Source organism: Argopecten irradians, chromosome 5, assembly GCF_041381155.1.
Source record: "Argopecten irradians isolate NY chromosome 5, Ai_NY, whole genome shotgun sequence".
NCBI lineage: Eukaryota > Metazoa > Mollusca > Bivalvia > Pectinida > Pectinidae > Argopecten > Argopecten irradians.
In genome coordinates this window covers 11367670-11391500 of record NC_091138.1, presented here as the reverse complement: position 1 = coordinate 11391500, position 23831 = coordinate 11367670, and the positions used below count along the sequence as shown (strand labels likewise).

At 38.3% G+C, this 23831-nt stretch overlaps 1 protein-coding gene across 2 annotated transcripts; it reads left to right on the top strand.

The window, feature by feature from the left end:
- Window positions 1–624: 624 nt before the first annotated feature.
- On the top strand, window positions 625–17940 carry LOC138322848 (mucin-22-like). Of its 2 annotated transcripts, XM_069266989.1 has the most exons (8): window positions 625–1057; window positions 4635–4718; window positions 7025–7261; window positions 7424–8263; window positions 8363–8680; window positions 9174–9233; window positions 9779–9885; window positions 13013–17940. In XM_069266989.1, exons 1-8 carry the CDS (start codon window positions 661–663, stop codon window positions 13154–13156), a joined length of 2187 nt encoding a protein of 728 aa, XP_069123090.1. In that variant the 5' UTR covers window positions 625–660; the 3' UTR covers window positions 13157–17940. The 2 variants fall into 2 exon arrangements, with proteins under 2 accessions (XP_069123090.1, XP_069123088.1); XM_069266987.1 differs by having other exon boundaries at window positions 7025–8263.
- Window positions 17941–23831: the final 5891 nt, after the last annotated feature.

The window sequence follows — 23831 nt, the reverse complement described above, 5'->3', positions numbered from 1 at the left end:
AATGATCTAATGCATTTCTGGGCCGTTTTCGATTATACGGTTGACTGGTTGTACCTAGTTGTTCGTTTATGAATTAAAGACGGACCTGGTGGTTTTATATTGTTTTCAGACAAGCCTTGGCCAAGGATTGAAAAGTGAGATATACGTCCTTGCCTTGACAAAGCCCTCACAGGCATGTATAAAAAAAACTACAGGTTTGTCAGGATGTATACTTAAAATAATGACTATAACAAACGAAAACGACCCAGACTCCATTTTTTTACAACATTTACAGTAAAAAAAATAAGAAAACAGAAATAAGAAAATGTCGAGTAATGCAATTTCTACACAAATAACTGGGCTGCTCTCTTAGAAGGCTTTGTCCTAATTCATATTATTCATGCAAAAATAACAGGTTGAATCATAATTAAACTAAGGCAAAAAAAATATGTCTGTTTAGGGTTACCCGACCGACCCTAATTTTTTACCCCCGATCCTATTTTTTTCCAACTTTTCTACGAAAAAAAATAAAAGTCGCGATTTCTATCTTAGACTCAGGTTCCGCCTACCGACCCCTTTTTGGTAGTTTGAACAATTTAAATATAATCCGGATCTACTCACCCTGTTTGGTTCGTTTGTTATAAACGATTCAAGCGTCTGTGTGATTGCATTTCTGACACGATGGCGAAGATGATTCACAGTGTGGCGTTTGTTATTTCTGTTATTTTACTTGGAATTTCTCTTGCTGCGCCTTTTGGCAAAGTATTAATGCAGAATTTCCTGTATAATAATTGTTCGTTTCCTTCTTTCACGGAAGTAACCAAACTGGATCTGGCTTTTCAGAATATCACCTGCCAAAATGATGACCCAAGTTCCTGGTGTAACTTGTTAACAACTGTACAGAACAAGGCTTGTCATATGCAATTGGATCCTAACAAGTACGACGAAATAAAGGAATCATATTCAGAGGACAAACTTTGTCGACTGTTAAATACAGAAGAACGTGTTAACTGCAGTGTATTGTGTGATGGGAAGCTGGTGATCTGCAAATATTTGTATCTTTATTATCATGTCATTTGTAAGTGTTTTGGGTTTCTACAAAGATATTACGTACACGTTGTACATCGCAGTTATCAAATACAACTAGTTTGTAGCTATTTAACTGTAGCCTTAATGATTTTGTAAACATATTATTTACTTAAGCTTTCATATGGTTCTTGAAACAATTTCTGGATCTAATGTATTTAATGCTTCTGTCAGACATTTGTGTAACAGTAGAGAAGAAAAGCGTCAAGACCGGGTTTCGAACCAGGGACCCTCCGAACACTTGGCGAGTGCTCTACCGACTGAGCTACCTGGTCACCGATGATCAATCCAGTCCAATCCTGCTACACATAAATTTATTATTCGTCTTAAAGATATGTGTACAATAAAATGCATATGATCCATTTACTTGAAACATTTTGAAACCCATATGTTTGTTGTATTTCTGAAGTGAAACTAATTGGAAAGCGTGCATTATTTTCATGTATTTTTTCACATTTATACATTGTACCCTGAATACCAGGTAGCTGAGACGGTAGAACACACGACTAGGGTTCGGGGGGTCCCTGGTTTGAATCCCAGTCTGGCCGCTCAGAACACTATAGCTAAATGCTCTATCGCTGAGCTACCTGGTCACCGATGATCGACTTGGTCCAATCCTGCTACGTTTCTTCCTCCTTTTTCAAAGTCTTCGCCATCAAAGACGTAGGAGCCCTTACACCAGTGTGTTTTTTTTAATTGGATGCCAATTTTGTATCAGGAAAGGAGAACATAAATGAAGTGACCAGACTGGGATTAGAACCTGGGACCTTTGAACACTAGCCAATGCTCTACCACTGAACTACATTGTATATGTACGGGGTGTATCTCTGAACGCCAACATTTTGGATTTACCTGCAGGATAGTTTGTTGTGACAGTATAGTTATAGTCTTTTTCCTAAAAAGGAGTCCCAACCAATGCCAACAAGTAAATTTACCTGTAAAAGTTACCTTTTGATACTTATCTATATGTATATTGATTATCATACATTATTTTTTATTTCAAAAAGTGTTCAGAATTAGTATCAGAACCCAATATACATGATAAATGTTTTGTGAATATATATGAAAATATAATATGTAGAATTTATGAATGAAATAAAATTAAATTCATGATGATTTATTTCAAGAATTTTCATGATACATCTAAAACCTCTGGTATCAATTCATTAAAGATTCAATAGATTGACACTAAAATCAAATAAAATCCTTTTAAACTAAATTCACGTGGAAGTAACTTTCCCATCCAGTAATATATAAAAAAAAAAATCCAAAATAGAATGATCTTATTTCAACTTAGTGTAACACCAATTTGATTAAAAGTTTGAAACAATATAAGCCCTTAGCCTATTGAAACGTGATTTTTTTCAACATATTTATTTCATAGGTGACTTATAATGGACCTTTACATACATATATAGTACATGTAGTATCTGCATTAATTGCCTTCAAAAGAGAAAGTGTATATATGTCATATATATGATTTCCAAAATTAATTGTACTTGACTGACATTTTTTAAGTTAACAGAACGTACAACATATTTTAAAATTTGTATTAGGATACATTATTTATCACAATTATATAATTTTCCTACTTTATTATCCTAAGATGGTATTTCTAGATTGGCATGATTTATATGTAAATGTATTTCATTATAGCAAAAGAGCACCCAATGATTCAACTGTTGTCAGTTAGAAATAACATATAAATTTCTTTCCTATGGTTGATCTTCGATCAAACATTATTACTAGATACAAATTGGTATATGTACCATAATCCTTAAACAGAAAAAAAATCAGAAAAATGTTAAGTTGGTATTCTGAGCAACAAAAGTTTGCAACATTTTGATAATTACAAGACCTACAACTGCAACATATGGACCAGTATTGCAACATTATATTTACATCTATAATGTGCATTAGAGTAAATATGGTTACATATAAGACTCCAAGTAACAGTCTTCAATCTAATTTCATTAAGTAATTTTTACAGAATTCAGTGAATTCTAAAAATACTTTGTATCTAAAATACATACAGAGCATTAAAAACGAATGATACTTTCAAGGTGTTATTACCAATGTTTAAAAAACATCATATATGTGTGTTTGCGTCAGCTTCAATTCAAAATATAATCAACAGGTCAAAATTTTCGACAAAATTAATTCAAACTTTTATGATATCTCATTTTCTAACCAAATACTAAAGGTATATGTCTATGGGATAAAAGAAATCAACTATTTACGGTCACAAGAAATGAAAGTTGGCTAAGAATGTAGCTCTGGAGAACTCCTGTGTCAATACAGAATACTATGATACAATGCAATTCAACAATATCAACAATATTTAGATTGCCCAGAATGTAGATAATGAAAAACTCTTTTTGAAAGTGTATTCACAGCACTTGTATTATATATATTTATTCAGGAACTGCATGCATTGCGCATTTGATATTTCTTCTTCTAAATGTGAAATTTTCAAACATCTTGTTATTAACTTTGAAATCCAATTTTATTGAAAGAAACTTTTGAATTCTGAAACTTAACAAATATTGAGTAAATATCGCATGCAAGCTCATTATCTGCAAATTGATTGAATCAGGCCGTTATAACGCCATTCCTAGAGGCGATAGACTTTGCACTGTTTGTGACAAAAATGATGTAGAAGATGAAATGCATGTGTATTACTATATCCTAGCTGCTTATTCTGTCTGAATTACATAATGTAGGTAAAAAGTTTATAAAAGCATATTAACAAAAACACCCAAGTGTATTAAATTATGTTATTCTCATATTAAGATGTAAAAAGCTCAGATTTGCTGAGGAAATATTTGATCCAGGCAACAGAAAAAAGGAAAGTTCTCATTAAGCTGCAGTAGTATATCTTACTGATATAATAGTCAATCTTGAAACATAACAATGATCATTGTATTATGTATTTATGTATATGTTTTAGCTATATGTTGTATTGCATTTGGTAAATAAAAAACTTGAAAACTTGATACTGAAATAAAGGTAAAGGTGACTTTACAGGTGAAATTAAAGACAGCTTATATGAAACAGTATATAATTACCTTCCCATTGTTTCCTAAAACAACACCTACCTATTGTTGATAAATATGTTAGATTTCAGAGAACACCCCACTGTACTTGGTCACCAGTGATTGACCCAATTTTTCAAACACTACATATAATGACATAAAACCCCAAACAACAAATCCTTATCCTTCATCAATTTCATTCAAGCTTCATGTACACATTAAAAAATATAATTTATTCTTATATTGATCAAACTTTACATCAGCAGTTTTCCTATAATGTTCATGGATCATAAACATGTATAATATGTTCTTCAAGAATTTAGAATGTAAATTTAAAAAAACAAAATGCAGCTGAAGATATGAATTTTCTGTGGCAAAAAAGCAACCTAGTTAAGGTAATAGGTTGCAATAAATTTATTAATTTTCCCATTTTTCTTTATTGTTTGTTTTGTTTCACGAAGTTGTATATGAATTTTCAATATGAATGATTATGTATTTGTTGTTATTTTATTAACCAGGTATGTTTTTTTATAGCCACAGGTACAGAAGCAAAACCAGTCGCAGGATCTATAATGGTGGATAGTACCAAGCCAAGTGGAAGGGAAAACAAAACAGCAGGCATGTATATGATCAGATTTCTTAAAATTGTTGAAATTATTAAGGTGTTTAATATATTGCATTGTATCATAATTGTGAACCATTTTTAGCTCACCTGGCCCGAAGGTGGTGCGGCGTCCGTCAGTTCGTCCGTCCGTCTGTCCGTCCGTCTGTCCGTCAACATTTTCTTTAAATCGCTTCTAGTCATAGAGTTCTGCATGGATTGTAACCAAAAATTGGCCACAAACATCCTTGGGGGAAGGGGACCAGAACTTGTATAAATTTTGGCTCTGACCCCGTGGGGGCAGAGGAGGGGCGGGGCCCAATAGGGGAAATAGAGGTTAATCCTATAAATTGCTACTTGTCCTAGAGTTCTGCATGGATTGTAACCAAACTTTGCCACAAACATCCTTGAGGGAAGGGGAACAGAACTTGTATAAATTTTTACTCTGACCCCCCGGGGGCAGGAGGGGCGGGGCCCAATAGAAAAAATAGAGGTAAATCCTATAAATTGCTACTTGTCCTAGAGTTCTGCATGGGTTGTAACAAAAATTGACCACAAACATCCTTGGGGGAAGGGGAACAGAACTTGTACAAATTTTGGCTCAGACCCCCCAGGGGCAGGAGGGATGGGGTTCATTAGGGGAAATAGAGGTAAATCCTATAAATCACTACTTGTCCTAGAGTTCTGCATGGGTTGTGACAAAAATTGGCCAACAAACATCCTTGGGGGAAGGGGAAAGAACTTGTATAAATTTGCTCTGACCCCCGGGCAGGAGGGGCGGGGCCCAATAGAAAAATAGAGGTAAATCCTATAAATGCTACTTGTCCTAGAGTTCTGCATGGTTGAAAATTGCACAACATCCTTGGGGGAAGGGAACAGAACTTTAAATTTTGGCTCAGACCCCCCAGGGGCAGGAGGGGGTGGCCCAATAGGGGAAATAGAGGTAAATCCTATAAATCGCTACTTGTCCTAGAGTTCTGCATGGTTGTGACCAAATTTGGCCACAAACATCCTTGTGGAAGGGGAACAGAACTTGTATAAATTTCGGCTCTGACCCCTGGGGGGAATGAGGGGTGGGGCCCAATAGGGGGAATAGAGGTAAATCCTATAAATCGTTATTTGTCCTAGAGTTCTGCATGGATTGTAACCAAATTTAGCCACAAACATCAGTGGAGGAAGGGGAACAGAACTTGTATAAATTTTGGCTCTAACCCCCCGAGTGCAGGAGAAGGGGCCCAATAGGGGAAATAGAGGTAAATCCTATGAATTGCTACTTGTCCTAGAGTTCCGCATGGATTGTGACCAAATTTGGCCACAAACATCCTTGGTGGAAGAGGAACAGAATTTGTATAAATTTTGGCTCTGACTCCCTGGGGGCAGAAGGGGCGGGGCCCAATAGGGGAATTAGAGGTAAATCTTAAAATTCCTTCAGAAAAGATACAATGAACCTGTATTCAGAATATTACTTGGCATTACAAACCAGGTGAGCGATACAGGCCCTCTGGGCTTCTTGTTATTAAATCTGATTTTGATTTTAATTTTTTTTTCCATTTATACTAGACTAGACTTGAGCCAAAAATGGAATAAATACTTTTCTGATTAGAAATCCACACAGTTCTTTTGGTTAAAGAAATCAGTCCCTATTTACAACAAACAGTTATTATAAATATATAATATATCATATACCTAAAAAGTATTTGATGGCTTACTTTGTAGCTATGTAGAACAATTCAGGGAATTGCAGAAAAATACCAACATAAGACACTAAAATTGTGTACATTAAACATGTATAGGGATTATTTTGAATAATGCCAAGATTGAATCTCATGTACAATGATTACAAATATATAAAGTGATATGAAATATTTATTAGGAATCAAATCATGTCAATATTAGTAATAATGGCTTTTTTTTTAGATAATTCAAATTTATATTATTATGACTTCAATTCAGTACTTTCATTACATTTTGCCTATCAGTCATACAAATATTGGTATGAATTTAAGCATGACATATACAAAAGATATTATAGTATACTTAAACTGTATAGAGAATGTAATATACATCTATAGTAAAACATAAACTATTATCTAATAAATGAATTATAATGACTACACATCAGTTGATACCTTAATTATTTCTTGATTTTGTTGCCTTGTAGTCATACACGATATGTATATATCTTCCTAACGAACGTAACTCCTTTAACTTACTGTAGGTGTAACAATAACTCTTATGTACTTTTCATCAGTATGCTGTACATATTATTTGATAATGAACAATTCTAGATAAAATATATGTATGTGTATCTTAATTCAACTAGGTCTGGGAAGTACGATTGTTGATGGAGGACACAAAACAGAGGCAGGGACAGCTGGTGGATCTGCTGGTGTAAACACTACTGTGACTGGTAGTTCTAACAGTGGTGGGGACAGCAACATAACTGTACCTATTATGGGTGGGAAAGCTGCTACAAGTGGAACTGGAGGAACAGGTGAAACTATTCTGACCGGTGTAGTGGAGACAAAGCCTAGTGGGATAAGTGGAGTGGAGACAAAGCCTAGTGGGATAAGTACTAGTGGAGTGGAGACAAAGCCTAGTGGGATAAGTGGAGTGGAGACAAAGCCTAGTGGGATAAGTACTAGTGGAGTGGAGACAAAGCCAAGTGGGATAAGTGGAGTGGAGACAAAGCCTAGTGAGACTGGTGGAGTGGAGACAAAGCCTAGTGAGACTGGTGGAGTGGAGACAAAGCCAAGTGAGACTAGTGGAGTGGAGACAAAGCCTAGTGAGACAGGTGGAGTGGAGACAAAGCCTAGTGAGACTGGTGGAGTGGAGACAAAGCCTAGTGAAACTGGTGGAGTGGAGACAAAGCCTAGTGAGACTGGTGGAGTGGTGACAAAACCAAGTGAGACTGGTGGAGTGGAGACAAAGCCTAGTGAAACTGGTGGAGTGGAAACAAAGCCTAGTGAGACTGGTGGATTCGAGACAAAGCCTAGTGAGACTGGTGGAATGGAGACAAAGCCTAGTGAGACTGGTGGAGTGGAGACAAAGCCTAGTGAGATTGGTGGAATGGAAACAAAGCCTAGTGAGACTGGTGGAGTGGAGACAAAGCCTAGTGAGACTGGTGGAGTGGAGACAAAGCCTAGTGAGATTGGTGGAGTGGAGACAAAGCCTAGTGAGATTGGTGGAATGGAAACAAAGCCTAGTGAGACAGGTGGAGTGGAGACAAAGCCTATTGAAACTGGTGGAGTGGTGACAAAGCTTAGTGAAACTGGTGGAGTGGAAACAAAGCCTAGTGAAACTGGTGGATTCGAGACAAAGCCGAGTGAGACTGGTGGAATGGAGACAAAGCCTAGTGAGACTGGTGGAGTGGAGACAAAGCCTAGTGAAACTGGTGGAGTGGAGACAAAGCCTAGTGAGACTGGTGGAGTTGAGACAAAGCCTAGTGAAACTGTTGGAGTGGAGACAAAGCCAAATGAGACTGGTGGAGTTGAGACAAAGCCTAGTGAGACTGGTGAAGTGGAGACAAAGCCTAGTGAAACTGGTGGAGTGGAGACAAAGCCTAGTGAAACTGGTGGATGGAGAGTGGAGACAAAGCCTAGTGAAACTGGTGGAATGGTGGAAACAAAGCCTAGTGTGACTGGTGAAGTGGAGACAAAGCCTAGTGAAACTGGTGGAGTGGAGACAAAGCCTAGTGAGACTGGTGGAGTGGAGACAAAGCCTAGTGAGACTGGTGGAGTGGAGACAAAGCCTAGTGAAACTGGTGGAATGGAGACAAAGCCTAGTGAGACTGGTGGAGTTGAGACAAAGCCTAGTGAGACTGGTAGTGAAGGGAATACTCGAGGAGAAACAGCTAAAAATGCAAATACCGAGGTGGAAATAGGAACAAACATGAATATTGTAGGAACCACAGGATCAAGCATCAATATTGGTGGTGATGTTGGCATTAACTCGAATGTAGGAGCTCCATTTAACACATGTATGTATTTGCTGAAACTGCTATATTGTATAAAAAGATCAGAACAAAGTAGAACCTAGCTATCTGAAAATCAAAGGACAATACTTGAAATTGGAGGGAATTGAGATTCAAAAGATGATTTATTTATTTGCCAAATTCAGTTTTCATATACAGAATACATTAATATAATGACATTATAACTTTATTACTAGTACATGTGTTGTATGTCTACAAGATTTACTTGTCTAAATACTGGTGATGTCTGCTCCATGCTCAAATCACCATGTTTACTGCAGTCTTCAGGGACAAAGTTCAAACTCAATATTCGAACAATAATAATAAGGTAGGAAACATAGGAATATTTTGAAAAAAGAAATAGATTCGATATGTTTTTCAAATCCTTTCAAGAAAGAATGCCCAGAACTTGGAGACAACTTTGAAAATGAAACCTACATGTAATGGATGTATTAAACTGAATTACTTAAACTGAAATATTTCCTCAATTATTTTTCAGACAACCAACCCTTGAACAATCAAAACTCGGTGAACAAATCCCCTGTAGCAAACAATCAAGGTAAATGATTTACAAAGTTATTTTGAAAAAAGGTAATAGTTTTACAGCAGGAAAGTTTGAAGGTTATGGGTAATTCATTGTACCTATAGTATGGAGAGAATTTCAAGGTCTGTCAGAACTGCCTCGTTACAGTGTAGTACAATGACAGATTAAAATATCTTTGTAGTATCAGTGAGGCAAATTCTTCATGCATTTAAAACAATAGATAGGAACAAATTGAATCTATTTACAGTACATGTATGTTGTTAAATTTTTTTACATGTTGCTTTATCATTTATTTCCAAATTTTGGCTTCTAGCATTGTCTTCAGACCCTCATGTAAGATTTGCTGTCAATATGGATATTCTGACAGATAAGTGCCTCATATAGGAACTTCCTAGTCTTTCACTATTTTGATTACTGCCTACACAGCACTACAACATAACAGAAATCCACTCTTATCAGGACCAGAAGACAAGTTTAGTGATGAATAATGATATCTTGATATTAATACAATTGTGTATATCCTATGTCTGATTAAATTATTTGTATGTTCAATATTTCAGTGGTAGATGATGAAGATGAACCTTCGTCTGGGCATTTTGTTGCGTATTTCCTGACGGCAGTTGTTTTGTATGTGGCAGGCTATGTACTGTTCCACAACAAACAGAAGGTGACACATTTATCATACATATCTAAATAATAGGGAATAATAACACAGATATCCAAATAATGGGAATAATTACACAGATATCTAAATAATAGGGAATAATTACACAGATATCTAAATAATAGGGAATAATTACACAGATATCTAAATAATAGGGAATAATTACACAGATATCTAAATAATAGGGAATAATTACACAGATATCTAAATAATAGGGAATAATTACAATAATTACACAGATATCTAAATAATAGGGAATAATTACACAGATATCCAAATAATGGGAATAATTACACAGATATCTAAATACTAGGGAATAATAACACAGATATCCAAATAATGGGAATAATTACACAGATATCTAAATACTAGGGAATAATAACACAGATATCCAAATAATGGGAATAATAACACAGATATCCAAATAATAGGGAATAATTAAACATATCTAAATAATAGGGAATAATTACACAGATATCCAAATATTGGGAATAATAACACAGATATCCAAATAATAGGGAATAATTACACAGATATCCAAATAATAGGGAATAATTACACAGATATCCAAATAATAGGGAATAATTACACAGATATCTAAATAATAGGGAATAATAACACAGATATCCAAATAATGGGAATAATTACACAGATATCTAAATAATAGGGAATAATAACACAGATATCCAAATAATGGGAATAATAACACAGATATCCAAATAATAGGGAAGAATTACAGATATCTAAATAATAGGGAATAATTACACAGATATCTAAATACTAGGGAATAATTACACAGATATCTAAATACTAGGGAATAATTACACAGATATCTAAATAATAGGGAATAATTACACAGATATCTAAATAATAGGGAATAATTACACAGATATCCAAATAATGGGAATAATAACACGGATATCCAAATAATAGGGAATAATAATACAGATATCTAAATACTAGGGGATAATTACACAGATATCAAAATACTAGGGAATAATTTCACAGATATCCAAATACTAGGAAATAATTACACAGATATCTAAATACTAGGGAATAATTACACAGATATCTAAATACTAGGGAATAATTACACAGATATCTAAATACTAGGGAATAATTACACAGATATCTAAATACTAGGGAATAATTACACAGATATCTAAATACTAGAGAATAATTACACAGATATCTAAATACTAGGGAATAATTACACAGATATCTAAATACTAGGCAATAATTACACAATTATCCAAATACTAGGGAATAAATACACAGATATCTAAACACTAGGGAATAATTACACAGATATCTAAATACTAGGGAATAATTTCAAAGATATCTAGATACTAGGAAATAATTACAGAGATATCCAAATACTATTGAATAATTACACAAATATCTAAATACTAGGCAATAATTACACAGATATCTAAATACTAGGGAATAATTACACAGATATCCAAATACTAGGGAATAATTACACACATATCCAAATACCCTATATATATATATATATAGTCGGGGAATTATGGCAAAGATATCAAAAAAACTGTAGATAGAGTCAGGGAATTATGACATAGATATCCAAATACTGTATATAGAGTCAGGGAATTATGGCAGAGATATCTAAATACTGTAGATAGGGTCGGGGAAAATATGGTAGAGATATCCAAATACTGTATATAGAGTCAGGGAATTATGGCAAAGATATCTAAATACTGTAGATAGAGTCAGGGAATTATGACAAAGATATCCAAATACTGTATATAGAGTCAGGGAATTATGGCAGCAATATCTAAATACTGTAGATAGAGTCAGGGAAAATATGGCAGAGATATCCAAATACTGTAGTTAGTGTCAGGGAATTATGGCAGAGATATCTAAATACTGTATATAGAGTCGGGAAAATATGGCAGAGATATCCAAATACTGTAGATAGAGTCGGGGAAAATATGGCAAAGATATCCAAATACTGTAGTTAGTGTCAGGGAATTATGGCAGAGATATCTAAATATTGTAGATAGAGTCAGGGAATTATGGCAGAGATATCTAAATACTGCAGATAGGGTCGGGAAAATATGGCAGAGATATCCAAATACTGTAGATAGAGTCAGGGAATTATGGCAGAGATATCTAAATACTGTAGTTAGTGTCAGGGAATTATGGCAGAGATATCTAAATACTGTAGATAGAGTCAGGGAATTATGGCAGAGATATCTAAATACTGTAGATAGAGTCAGGGAATTATGGCAGAGATATCTAAATACTGTAGATAGAGTCAGGGAATTATGGCAGAGATTTTTAAATACTGTAGATAGTGTCAGGGAATTATGGCAGAGATTTCTAAATACTGTAGATAGTGTCGGGGAATTATGGCAGAGATATCTAAATACTGTAGATAGAGTCAGGGAATTATGGCAGAGATATCTAAATACTGTAGATAGAGTCAGGGAATTATGGCAGAGATATCTAAATACTGTAGATAGAGTCAGGGAATTATGGCAGAGATTTCTAAATACTGTAGATAGTGTCAGGGAATTATGGCAGAGATTTCTAAATACTGTAGATAGTGTCGGGGAATTATGGCAGAGATATCTAAATACTGTAGATAGAGTCAGGAAATTATGACAAAGATATGCAAATACTGTATATAGAGTCAGGGAATTGTGGCAGAGATATCCAAATACTGTAGATAGAGTCAGGGAATTATGACAAATATTTAGGTATTATATGTACATGAATCAGGAAAACTGTCCAATTCTGATACCTTTAATATTGCTTCCTTTTCACAAAATAATACATCTAATTTATATATGTTTAGATATCAGGTATGAAGGATATTTACATATAAACATATTTTAAAATGCTGCTGTATATCAATATGAAAAATATATTTAATCAATTAAATGTTTTGTGTAATTAATTGATTTCTATTATTTACCATATGATATAGTTGTATTGTGTTTTATTTCATGGTGTTCAAAAAATATCATTTTCATGTTATCACTTGACAAAACTAATTTATGTTTATCATGAAAACAACATTTTCTCAAGACATTTTCTCAAGGTACTCTATCATACTACAATCAGCGGTCATATACAACATGTCAGATTTTTCACCTTTCAGATTGTGGCGTTCATTATTGAAGGCAGAAGTGGACGGAGACAAAGAAGACCCAAAACAAGTGACTACAGGAAACTTCAGCCCAGCGTCGAGGAAGTGATGCCATCATTAGAAAAATCAACGACAGGAAGCAAATACATTTACTGATTACATTTATTAGCTAGGATGACTACAACAAACATGTTTCATAACAATAATATTGTCTTGAGATGAAATTGAAAGTGTTATAAAATAATTTGAGATACAAAGGAAATTTTATCTAGTTACAAGATAACCAAGCTTTCTGTGTTTATTAGTTACAAAGAAATGTGAGTTGGATTAGAATGGGATTGAGGATGTCAGCACTTTGATGTGCTGTGTAGTTCGTATTTGGTTGCAATAGACTTAGGGTATGCTCTGGAGTTCTGAGTGCTTCAGGGAAGTGTAGCTCATTCAGGCATGTTTATTGTGGATATCCAGCCTGATTGTCTCATAACTGAATTAAACATATTTAAAGGTTAAATGATAAATCAGAAGAAACCTATATTTTGACCTGATAGAAACATTCCTGTTAGCAGTATCCATGTAGATGTTCTGCAAGGGTGAATGCTAGCTACCAATGTCATTATAAATTCTTTGAATCAATCAAAAATCTATGTTTGTTCTGGTTTTATCAGTTCCCTATTTCCTGAAATGGACAAGGTATTTGATGTTTTGTCTACTGTACATGTTCCTGAATGTAGAAGAACCTGTTATAGTACATACACTAGATAAGTAGACTAACTGGTTATACATTTATATATTTAATGTCAATATAAGGGGATCAGAGATCTTCATACCTAGTGGCTAAAACCATCTTAAAAGAAGGTTTTTGGACAATAAAATTCTTGTTACTTGTTTAATTGCAGGATAAAAACAAGTGGCATATTTGTTCCAAGTAAATTTCAGTAACATTCCATAAGTTCAATGAAGCTGTTTTAGCCACATTATTTTACAGCTTTATTACTTGGATATATATGAGAGAGATTAAATGTGTTCATCATTAAAACATTATATATTTTCAGAATTATATTATGAAGGCATATGAATCATAATTTAGTACCTAAATAAGATTATGGTGCTTATTTGTGAATCAAAGGTACTGTAATGTGCCTTTGTTTCCCTCTGTCAGTTACTTCCCTTTGTTTTACTGATGTTCTACTGACGTCAGACTGACAGAGTGAATCGGAGGAGAGTAGCTCTGATGGATCATAATGTATTATGTGTATATAATACAGTATATGTATGGTGATACAAAAAACATCTAGCTATTACCTTTTGTAGTGTGGAATGAATTTCCGAAGTTCTGATACATTGTCTTGTTAAACTTTCAGTTTTGAAAGTGGACATTGTAGGAACAGATTAGACGTATATCAGGATCTTTTCAGAATTTAAGTTTATCAGCTAAAACCTTGTAAAATTAATATGAAATGTCTTGATTTCATTGTTTCGTATTTCTGATGTGTAACTCATGGTAGTGTTACTCATTAGTGACAAACATATCTGTGATATACAGTTAAAACCTTGTTCTGTAGACTGCTATCAATTGTGTATATCAAGAAGAATTCCATATGTCTGTCTCTGTTCTGTTAAAATCTCTTTATCTAACCTAAAGAGCAAAATTCTAAACATGAATGCCCTATAAAGTTTCTTTTTCATTGATATTGCTTGAATCACAATGATGTGAATTTTTTCAATTACTACTATACCGGTATACATGTCACTTTTAAGGTTTGTTAACTATTCTAATGATTGCAAGGTGTGTGTTTGACCAAGTTGGTTGAGTGGAGCCTACTGTATTTTTTTGATTGGCTAGGTGTTGCCCCTGTCTATTAGCTGATAGATATTTTCAGTTGAAATGTTGAGATTCACAGATTAGATATAACTACTGTGTATATCAGAATCCTGAAATTAGGAATTTGTTGCAGTGGTGAAGGCTCTTTGTATTTAGCTGGTAAGGTGAGCTCTGCAATACAGTAGCATATAGAGTCTAAGTCTCAATGGTGTGCTCTATGAGTAGGCTTAAAGAATACTATGTGTGTGCGAGTATAGATTAATGTTTGTAGTACTTAAAGGTTTCTCAGTTACATATCATTTTAACGAATAATCCATTTCAAAGTTTTTTGAAATTCCTTGTTATATTTCTAGAAAACCACTGGGAATGGTCTTAGGGAAGGGAGATAACTTCTACAATCAGGATAATATGGGATGTAAAAATACTTTTTCTCAGTGAAATTACTGCTTTTTGAGTTAACAAAATCTGGCTTATTTATTTGATTTAATACTCTGTGCCTTATGAGAAGTAAAATTTTACCTTTCATGTCTGAAAGTTTCTTTCAAATTAGCAAACAAATTCAGTGAGGTATTTTTCAGAACTAATGAAAAATGGGCAAAAATGTGCCCTCAATGTTCTGAGATTTGTTGTGGAATCCTCAATATTTTACAGGCATCATCAATTTTGTTTGGACTAATTCAACATTTAAAGTTATTTTTAAATTCTTTATTACAAAGATCTTTAAAGGAAATTAAGTTTTGTTATATTGGAGACTTTCAGGGTTTACAGTGATAAAGGAAAGAAATTTAACATCAACAGAGATATAACTGGACAACCGAATTAATGCAATATACTTTGTATAACACGAAATTTGTGACAAATGAAGGGAGATAACTCTGATAAGTCCGATAACATTGGCTGTGTAGTTGGAAAAAATGAAGGTGTATATATATCAGTTATATAGAGTTTATAGAATTTATTTAGTAATAATACGTTTGTTTGGTTCATTATGAAGTATTTTGAGGGATATGTACCTGGGGTTATTTTTGTTATATGAAGTTGAGTATGAATTACATTCATACAATGACTTGAGGGTATAGTGGATTACAAGGTGTTATGTTTTGAAGAATTGTCACAAAATATGTATAAAATAAATAGGATTGTAATATCATCTATGCATGCTTAGTTATCAAATCTGTACAACAGATAGTGGAAATCCATAAACACATCACTCTTCAGCCTCTCTGTCAAAGATTTGTTCATCGCTCATCAGCCTCTCTATCAAAGATGTAATTTACACAAGCCTGTCTGTCCGTTGTTTTTTTCATGTAACCGTCACTAAATTTACAGCTCGTACCAAGTAAGTACCAGTTACCCCTCCCTTAGAATGTCTTAATTTATAAACGTTTGAATTCAACAAGTCTATAAAGATGCACCTTAAATAAGTCATTTGAAAAATTCACTTCTACCATTTAAATTCATTTGCAGGATTTATTTGTAGTTTGTATAATGTGTCATTCATTAAGTTGGTCTCTACCTAATCATCCTAAATCATGTTTCTTTTTGAAAATTTTCATAGTATGGGTATATTTATTGAACAGCATATTGTAGTCCAAACATGCATCTTTATCATCCATCAAACACACACTGTTGACCAACAATCATTCCATGTTGTTACATTACAAATGTTTATAGTTAGGATGCTGTAACCAAGATTCATGGGGGCTTGGCACCATTTCAAACCCAATGTCCATATGTAATTACTCTTATATCTTTGACACGAAGCCCCTGTGAATTACATGTTCATGTATAAATATATACTCTCTAATACTGCATTGTATGGCAGTGTATGTACTGAAATTTCAAATAAATGGGTAAAAATTCAAATAATTTAGGTGTTTTTAGCATGTGAAGTAGCATTAATTTGCTATTAGAGTATCAAAAGTCAAAATTTCTTTCTCTATTATAAAGTTTTTTTTGTGGATGAATAACTCTTTAATTATTTTTATCATAAAGTAATTTACCTGACTTGTGTTTGGTAAATCTAATGTAATAAATTCCACTTCATATATTGCCATATGCAAATCAGCTCGGTGATTAAAACTTTTTACACAATACGTGTTTCCTTAGGTCTGCTTGATATCAAAATGAGTGGTAAGTTGTGATTTTAAACTCTTTTGTACATTATGGTGACACTAATTATTGTTCCAGTCTTCTTTATTTAGAAATAGAAGCCACTACTTATGTTGCTTTGACAACTGATGGTGTTGGTAGGTTACCTCGTGAGAGACTGAAGTTAGTTTAAGTGCCATGATTATGTAAAACCTTATAACTACATTCATATGTATATCATTCCAATATGTTTTGTTTATTGTTGTTTTATTCCTCAATAGTGATCATTTAAAACTGTTTATGTGATAGACCTGTGTTTTTTTGTTAAGTGTGGGTATATGTATGTATATCAAACTTTGAACTAATTTTAATGTTATTTATTAACTACACTAGCATTGTCAGTACAAATGTGTTTGTTTCATGCAGATATACATGTAATGCACACTTTCATATGTGCACCCAGTATAACACATATGTAGGTATAGAATATAAACTTGAAAAAATTAGACCACAAAAATCAATTTCACTATATGTGGTTGTAATCTTGTTCATAGTAGAAATTTTCTAAATCATTTCAGTATGCTCGCATATAAAGTATTGAGAAGTCAGAACAAATACATTTACAACATTTTACTGATCTCTGCAACTATGTTGACCTTTTATTTGTGTGAGGATGTTCATACAGGTTAGATGTGTTTGTTGTTTTCGTCTCTCTGGATGACCTTATGCACAAAGTCAAGACTCCAGTCAGTAAATATCTCCATGTCTACATGCTCATACAGAAGAGGTGAAGGACATTTCTGTAGGAGTGTCCTCGTGATCAGGGCAAGAGGAATCTCAAGATCAGATATTTGATGTACGTAGTTATTTTTATCTGGTTGTGTTAACACTTTGTGACTAAGATTACTTACAGTATATGTCAATATGGATGGAGAGAACAGGAAGGTTATTTATATATTAATAATTAGTGTATACTCTCCATGCGTGTGCTTGCTTTTTGTATTTAATAATAAAGGTTTTAATATTTTCTTGAGTTGTTTCCCTTTATACAGTCAAATGGATTTCGCTTAACTATGAGAGAAAGCCACAATTTCGAAAAATAATGACCTACACCGAAAAATAATGACCTACACATAAACCTGACCAGTTTCAAACTTCGTGGAGATGGGGCCAGAATCTGGAAATCAACATTTGCCAAAACAGTATATTTTTAGTAAAGGTGACCTTTGCAGTTGATTTTTGTGCCCAAATTCAACACCACACTGCCTCATAAGCAACTACATTCTGGAAAACAAAATATGTTCTCAAACTATTGTCAAGACATCAACATTTGCCAAATAAGGGCAGTTACAAGGTAGGGACAGCAGGTGAAAGGTAGAAGTAGGGACTGTAGGTGAAAAGTAGGGACTGCTGGTGAGAGGTAGGAACTGCAGGTGAAAAGTAGGGACTGCAAGTGAGAGTTACGAACTGCAGGTGAGAGGTAGGAACTGCAGGTGAAAAGTAGGGACTGCAAGTGAGAGTTACGAACTGCAGGTGTGAGGTAGGAACTGCAGATGAGAGGTAGGGGCTGCAGATGAAAGGTAGGGACTGCAGGTGAGAGGTAGGAACTGCAGGTGAAAGGTAGGGACTGCAGATGAGAGGTAGGCACTGCAGGTGAGAGGTAGGCACTGCAGGTGAGGGTAGGCACTGCAGGTGATAAGTGTGGACTAAAGGTGAGAGATAGGAACTGCAGGTGGAAGGTAGGGACTGCAGGTGACAGTTATAAACTGCAGGTGAGAGGTAGGGACTGCAGGTGACAGTTACGAACTGCATGCGAGAGAAGGAACTGCAGGTTAGAGGTAGGGGCTGCAGATGAAAGGTAGGGATTGCAGTTGAAAGGGAGGAACTGCAGGTGAAAGGTAGGTACTGCAAATGAGAGGTAGGGACTGCAGGTAGAAGGTAGAATAGGGACTGTAGGTGAAAGTAGGGACTGCAGGATGGTGAGAGGGTAGGAACTGCAGGTGAAAAGTAGGGACTGCAGTGAGAGTACGAACTGCAGGTGAGAGGTAGGAACTGCAGGTGAAAAGGTAGGGACTGCAGTGAGAGTTACGAACTGCAGGTGAGAGGTAGGACTGCAGGTGAGAGGTAGGGCTGCAGATGAAAGGTAGGGACTGCAGGTGAGAGTAGGACTGCAGGAAATGCTGAGGTGAGGTAGGACTGCAGGTGAGAGGTAGGACTGCAGGTGAGGGTAGGGCTGCAGGTGATAAGGTGACTAGGTGAGAGGTAGGACTGCAGTGAAAGGTAGGGACTGCAGGTGAAGTAGGAACTGCAGGTGAGAGGTAGGGACTGCAGGTGAGGTAGGTGAGAAGGTAGGGACTGCAGGTGAGAGGTAGGGATGCAGGTGAAGGTAGGACTGCAGGTGAGAGGTAGGGACTGCAGGTGAAAGGTAGGGACTGCAGGTGAGAGGTAGGGACTGCAGGTGAAGGTAGGGACTGCAGGTGAAAGGTAGGGAACTGCAGGTGAAAGGTAGGGACTGCAGGTGAAAGGTAGGGACTGCAGGTGAAGGTAGGACTGCAGGAGAGTAGGGACTGCAGTGAGGTAGGGACTGCAGGTGAAAGGTAGGGACTGCAGTGAGAGGTAGGATGCAGGTGAAGGTAGGGACTGCAGTGAAGTAGGGACTGCAGGTGAAAGGTAGGGACTGCAGGTGAAAGGTAGGGACTGCAGGTGAAAGGTAGGGACTGCAGGTGAGAGGTAGGGACTGCAGGTGAAAGGTAGGGACTGCAGGTGAAAGGTAGGGACTGCAGGTGAGAGGTAGGGACTGCAGGTGAAAGGTAGGGACTGCAGGTGAAAGGTAGGGAACTGCAGGGAAGAGAGGTAGGGACTGCAGGTGAAAGGTAGGGACTGCAGGTGAAAGGTAGGGACTGCAGGTGAAGAGGTAGGACTGCAGTGAGAGGTAGGGACTGCAGGTGAGGTAGGGACTGCAGGTGAGAGGTAGGGACTGCAGGTGAAAGGTAGGGAACTGCAGGTGAAAGGTAGGGACTGCAGGTGAAAGGTAGGGACTGCAGGTGAAAGGTAGGGACTGCAGGTGAGAGGTAGGGACTGCAGGTGAAAGGTAGGGACTGCAGGTGAAAGGTAGTTACGAACTGCAGGTGAGAGGTAGGGACTGCAGGTGAGAGGTAGGGACTGCAGATGAAAGGTAGGGACTGCAGGTGAGAGGTAGGAACTGCAGGTGAGAGGTAGGGACTGCAGGTGAAAGGTAGGGACTGCAGGTGAGAGGTAGGGACTGCAGGTGAGAGGTAGGGACTGCAGGTGAAAGGTAGGGACTGCAGGTGAAGGTAGTGAGGAGGACTGCAGGTGAGACAGGTAGGGACTGCAGGTGAAGGTAGGGACTGCAGTGAGAGGTAGGGACTGCAGTGGTTTAAAGGTAGGGGAACTGCAGGTTAGAGGTAGGGCTGCAGATGAAAGGTAGGGACTGCAGTGAAAGGAGGGACTGCAGGTGAAAGGTAGGTACTGCAAATGAGAGGTAGGGACTGCAGGTGAAAGGTAGGGACTGCAGCTGAGAGGTAGGGACTGCAGGTGAAAGGTAGGGAATGCAGGTGACAGTTACGAACTGCAGGTAAAAGGTAGGGACAGCAGGTGAGAGATAGGGACTGCAGGTGAGAGGTAGGGACTGCAGGTGAAAGGTAGGGACTGCAGGTGAGAGGTAGGGACTGCAGGTGAGAGGTAGGGACTGCAGGTGAAAGGTAGGGAATGCAAGTGAGAGTTAGGAACTGCAGGTGAGATGTTGGACTGCAGGTGAAAAGAAGGGGCTGCAGTTGAAAGATAGGGAATGCAGGTGAGAGTTACGAACTGCAGGTGAGAGGTACGAACTGCAGGTAAAGGTAGAGAACTGCAGGGGAAAGGTAGGGGCTGCAGTTGAAAGATGGAATGCAGGTGAGAGTTACGAACTGCAGGTGAGAGGTAGGGACTGCAGGTGAAAGGTAGAGAACTGCAGGGAAAAAGTAGGGACTTCAAATGAGAGGTAGGGACTACAGGTGTGAGGTAGGGACTGCAGGTGAGAGGTAGGGACTGCAGTTGAAAGGTAGGGACTGCAGGTGAAAGGTAGGGACTGCAGGTGAAAGGTAGATTTGTTTGTTTGATTTATTTACGTCCTATTAACAGCTATGGTCATGTAAGGACGGCCTCCCATGTATGCGGTGTGTTGCGTGTATGTTGTGCGAGGTGAGTGTACTGGGAGACTGCGGTATGTTCGTGTTGTGTCTTCTTGTATAGTGGAACTGTTGCCCTTTTTATAGTGCTATATCACTGAAGCATGCCGCCGAAGACACCAAGCAACACACCCCACCCGGTCACATTATACTGACAACGGGCGAACCAGTCGTCCCACTCCCTGTATGCTGAACGCTAAGCAGGAGCAGAAACTACCACTTTTATAGACTTTGGTGTGTCTCGGCCAGGGGACAGAACCCAGAGCCTTCCTCACAGGGGCGAACGCTTAACTCAAGGCCAAAAGTGAGGCGGTGCCAAAGAAGGCATTAGGAAAGATAAAGTCAGTTAGGAAGAAGAGAAAAGATAAGATCTTAAATTTAGTCGCCTTTTACGATCATGCAATAGGGGCAGCAGGTACAATTCTAACGCCCTACCTGCAGGGCCAGAAGTGAGAGTTACGAACTAAAGGTGAGAGTTAGGGACTGCAGTTGAAAGGTAGGGACTGCAGGTGAAAAGTAGGGACTGCAGTTGAAAGGTAAGGACTGCAGATGAAAGGTAGGGACTTCAAATGAGAGGTAGGGATTGCAGGGTGAGGGGTAGGGACTACAGGTGAAAGGTAGGAACAGCTGCTGAGAGGTAGGGACTGCAGATGAGAGGTAGGGACTGCAGGTGAAAAGTAGGGAACTGCAGGGGAAAGGTAGGGACTGCAAATGAGAGGTAGGGACTGTAGGTATTAGGTCAAGTGTGCAGGTGAGAGGTAGGGACTGCAGGTGAAAGGTAGGGACTGCAGGTGAAAGGTAGGGACTGCAGGTGAAAGGTAGGGACTGCAGGTGAAAGGTAGGGACTGCAGGTGAAAGGTAGGGACAGCAGGTGAAAGGTAGGGAACTGCAGGTGAAAGGTAGGGACAGCAGGTGAAAGGTAGGGACTGCAGTTGAAAGGTAGGGACTGCAGATGAAAGGTAGGGACTTCAATGAAAGGTACGGACTGCAGGGTGAGGGGTGCAGGAAGTACAGGTGAAAGGTAGGGATGCAGGGAAAGGTAGGGACTGCAGTGGTGGAGGGACTGCAGGTGAGAGGTAGGGACTGCAGTGAAAGGTAGGGACTGCAGGTGAGAAGTAGGGACTGCAGGTGAAAGGTAGGGAACTGCAGGGAAATGGGGACTGCAAATGAAAGGTAGGGACTACAATTGTGAGAGTAGGGACTGCAGGTGAAAGGTAGGGAGTGCAGGTGAAAGGTAGGGAACTGCAGGTGAAAGGTAGGGACAGCAGGTGAAAGGTAGGGAGTGCAGGTGAAGAGGTAGGGACTGCAGGTGAGAGGTAGGGACTGTAGGTGAAAAGTAGGGACTGCAGTTGAAAGGAAGGGAACTGCAGGGAAAGGTAGGGATTGCAGGTGAGAGGTAGGGACTGCAGGCGAAAGGTAGGAACAGCTGGTGAGAGGTAGGGACTGCAGGTGAGAATAGTAGGGACTGCAGGTGAGGTAGGGACTGCAGTTGAAAGGTAGGGGACTGCAGGGGAAATGTAGGGAACTGCAGGTGAAAGGTAGGGAACTGCAGGGGAAAGGTAGGGACTGCAAATGAAAGGTAGGGACTGCAGGTGAGTGGTAGGGACTGCAGGTGAAAGGTAGGGATTGATTGCAGGTGAAAGGTAGGGACTGCAGGCGAAAGGTAGGAACAACTGGAGAGAGGTAGGACTGCAGGTGAGAGGTAGGGACTGCAGGTGAAAAGTTGGGACTGCAGGTGAAAGGTAGGGACTGCAGGTGAGAGGTAGGGCTGCAAGTGAGAGGTAACTGCAGGTGAAAGGTAGGGATGCAAGTGAGAGTTCGAACTGCAGGTAGAGATAGGGACTGCAGGTGAGAGGTAGGGACAGCAGGTGAGAGGTAGGGACTGCAGATGGAAGTAGGGACTGCAGGTGAAAAGTAGGGACTGCAGTTGAAAGGTAGGGAACTGCAGGGGAAATGTAGGGAACTGCAGGTGAAAGGTAGGGAACTGCAGGGGAAAGGTAGGGACTGCAAATGAGAGGTAGGGACTGCAGGTGAGTGGTAGGGACTGCGGGACTGTAGTTGAAAGGTAGGAACTGCAGGTGAAATGTAGGGACCGCAAATGAGAGGTAGGGACTGCAGGTGAGAGGTAGGGACTGCAGGTGAGAGGTAGGGACTGCAGGTGAATGGTAGGGATTGCAGGCGAAAGGTAGGAACAACTGGAGAGAGGTAAGGACTGCCGGTGAGTGGTAGGGACTGCAGGTGAAAAGTAGGGACTGCAGGTGAAAGGTAGGGAGTGCAGGTGAGAGGTAGGGGCTGCAAGTGAGAGGTATGGATTGCAGGTGAAAGGTAGGGAATGCAAGTGAGAGTTTCGAACTGCAGGTTAGAGATAGGGACTGCAGGTGAGAGGTAGGGACAGCAGGTGAAAAGAAGAGGCTGCAGTTTAAAGGTAGGGACTGCAGATGAGACTTAGGGACTGCAGGTGAGAGTTACGAACTGCATGTGAGAGGTAGTGACTGCAGGTGAGAGGTAGGGGCTGCAGGTGAAAAGTAGGGACTGCAGGGGAAAGGTAGGGACTGCAAAAGAGAGGTAGGGACTACAGGCGTGAGGTAGGGACTGCAGGTGAAAGGTAGGGACTGCAGGTGAAAGGTAGGGACTTCAGGTGAGAGTTACGAACTGCAGATGAGAGTTAGGGACTGCAGATGAGAGGTAGGGACTACAGGTGAGAGGTAGGGACTGCAGGTGAAAGGTAGGG

What these genes read in the sequence shown, in the direction of transcription:
- LOC138322848 (XM_069266987.1), top strand. Translation starts at nt 661, where the DNA reads ATGGCGAAGATGATTCACAGTGTGGCGTTTGTTATTTCTGTTATTTTA. An exon ending in AAGGGAAAACAAAACAGCAG is followed by an intron (nt 4,719 to 7,024) that starts GCATGTATATGA and finishes TAATTCAACTAG; the next exon opens with GTCTGGGAAGTACGATTGTT. An exon ending in TGTTCCACAACAAACAGAAG is followed by an intron (nt 9,886 to 13,012) that starts GTGACACATTTA and finishes TTCACCTTTCAG; the next exon opens with ATTGTGGCGTTCATTATTGA.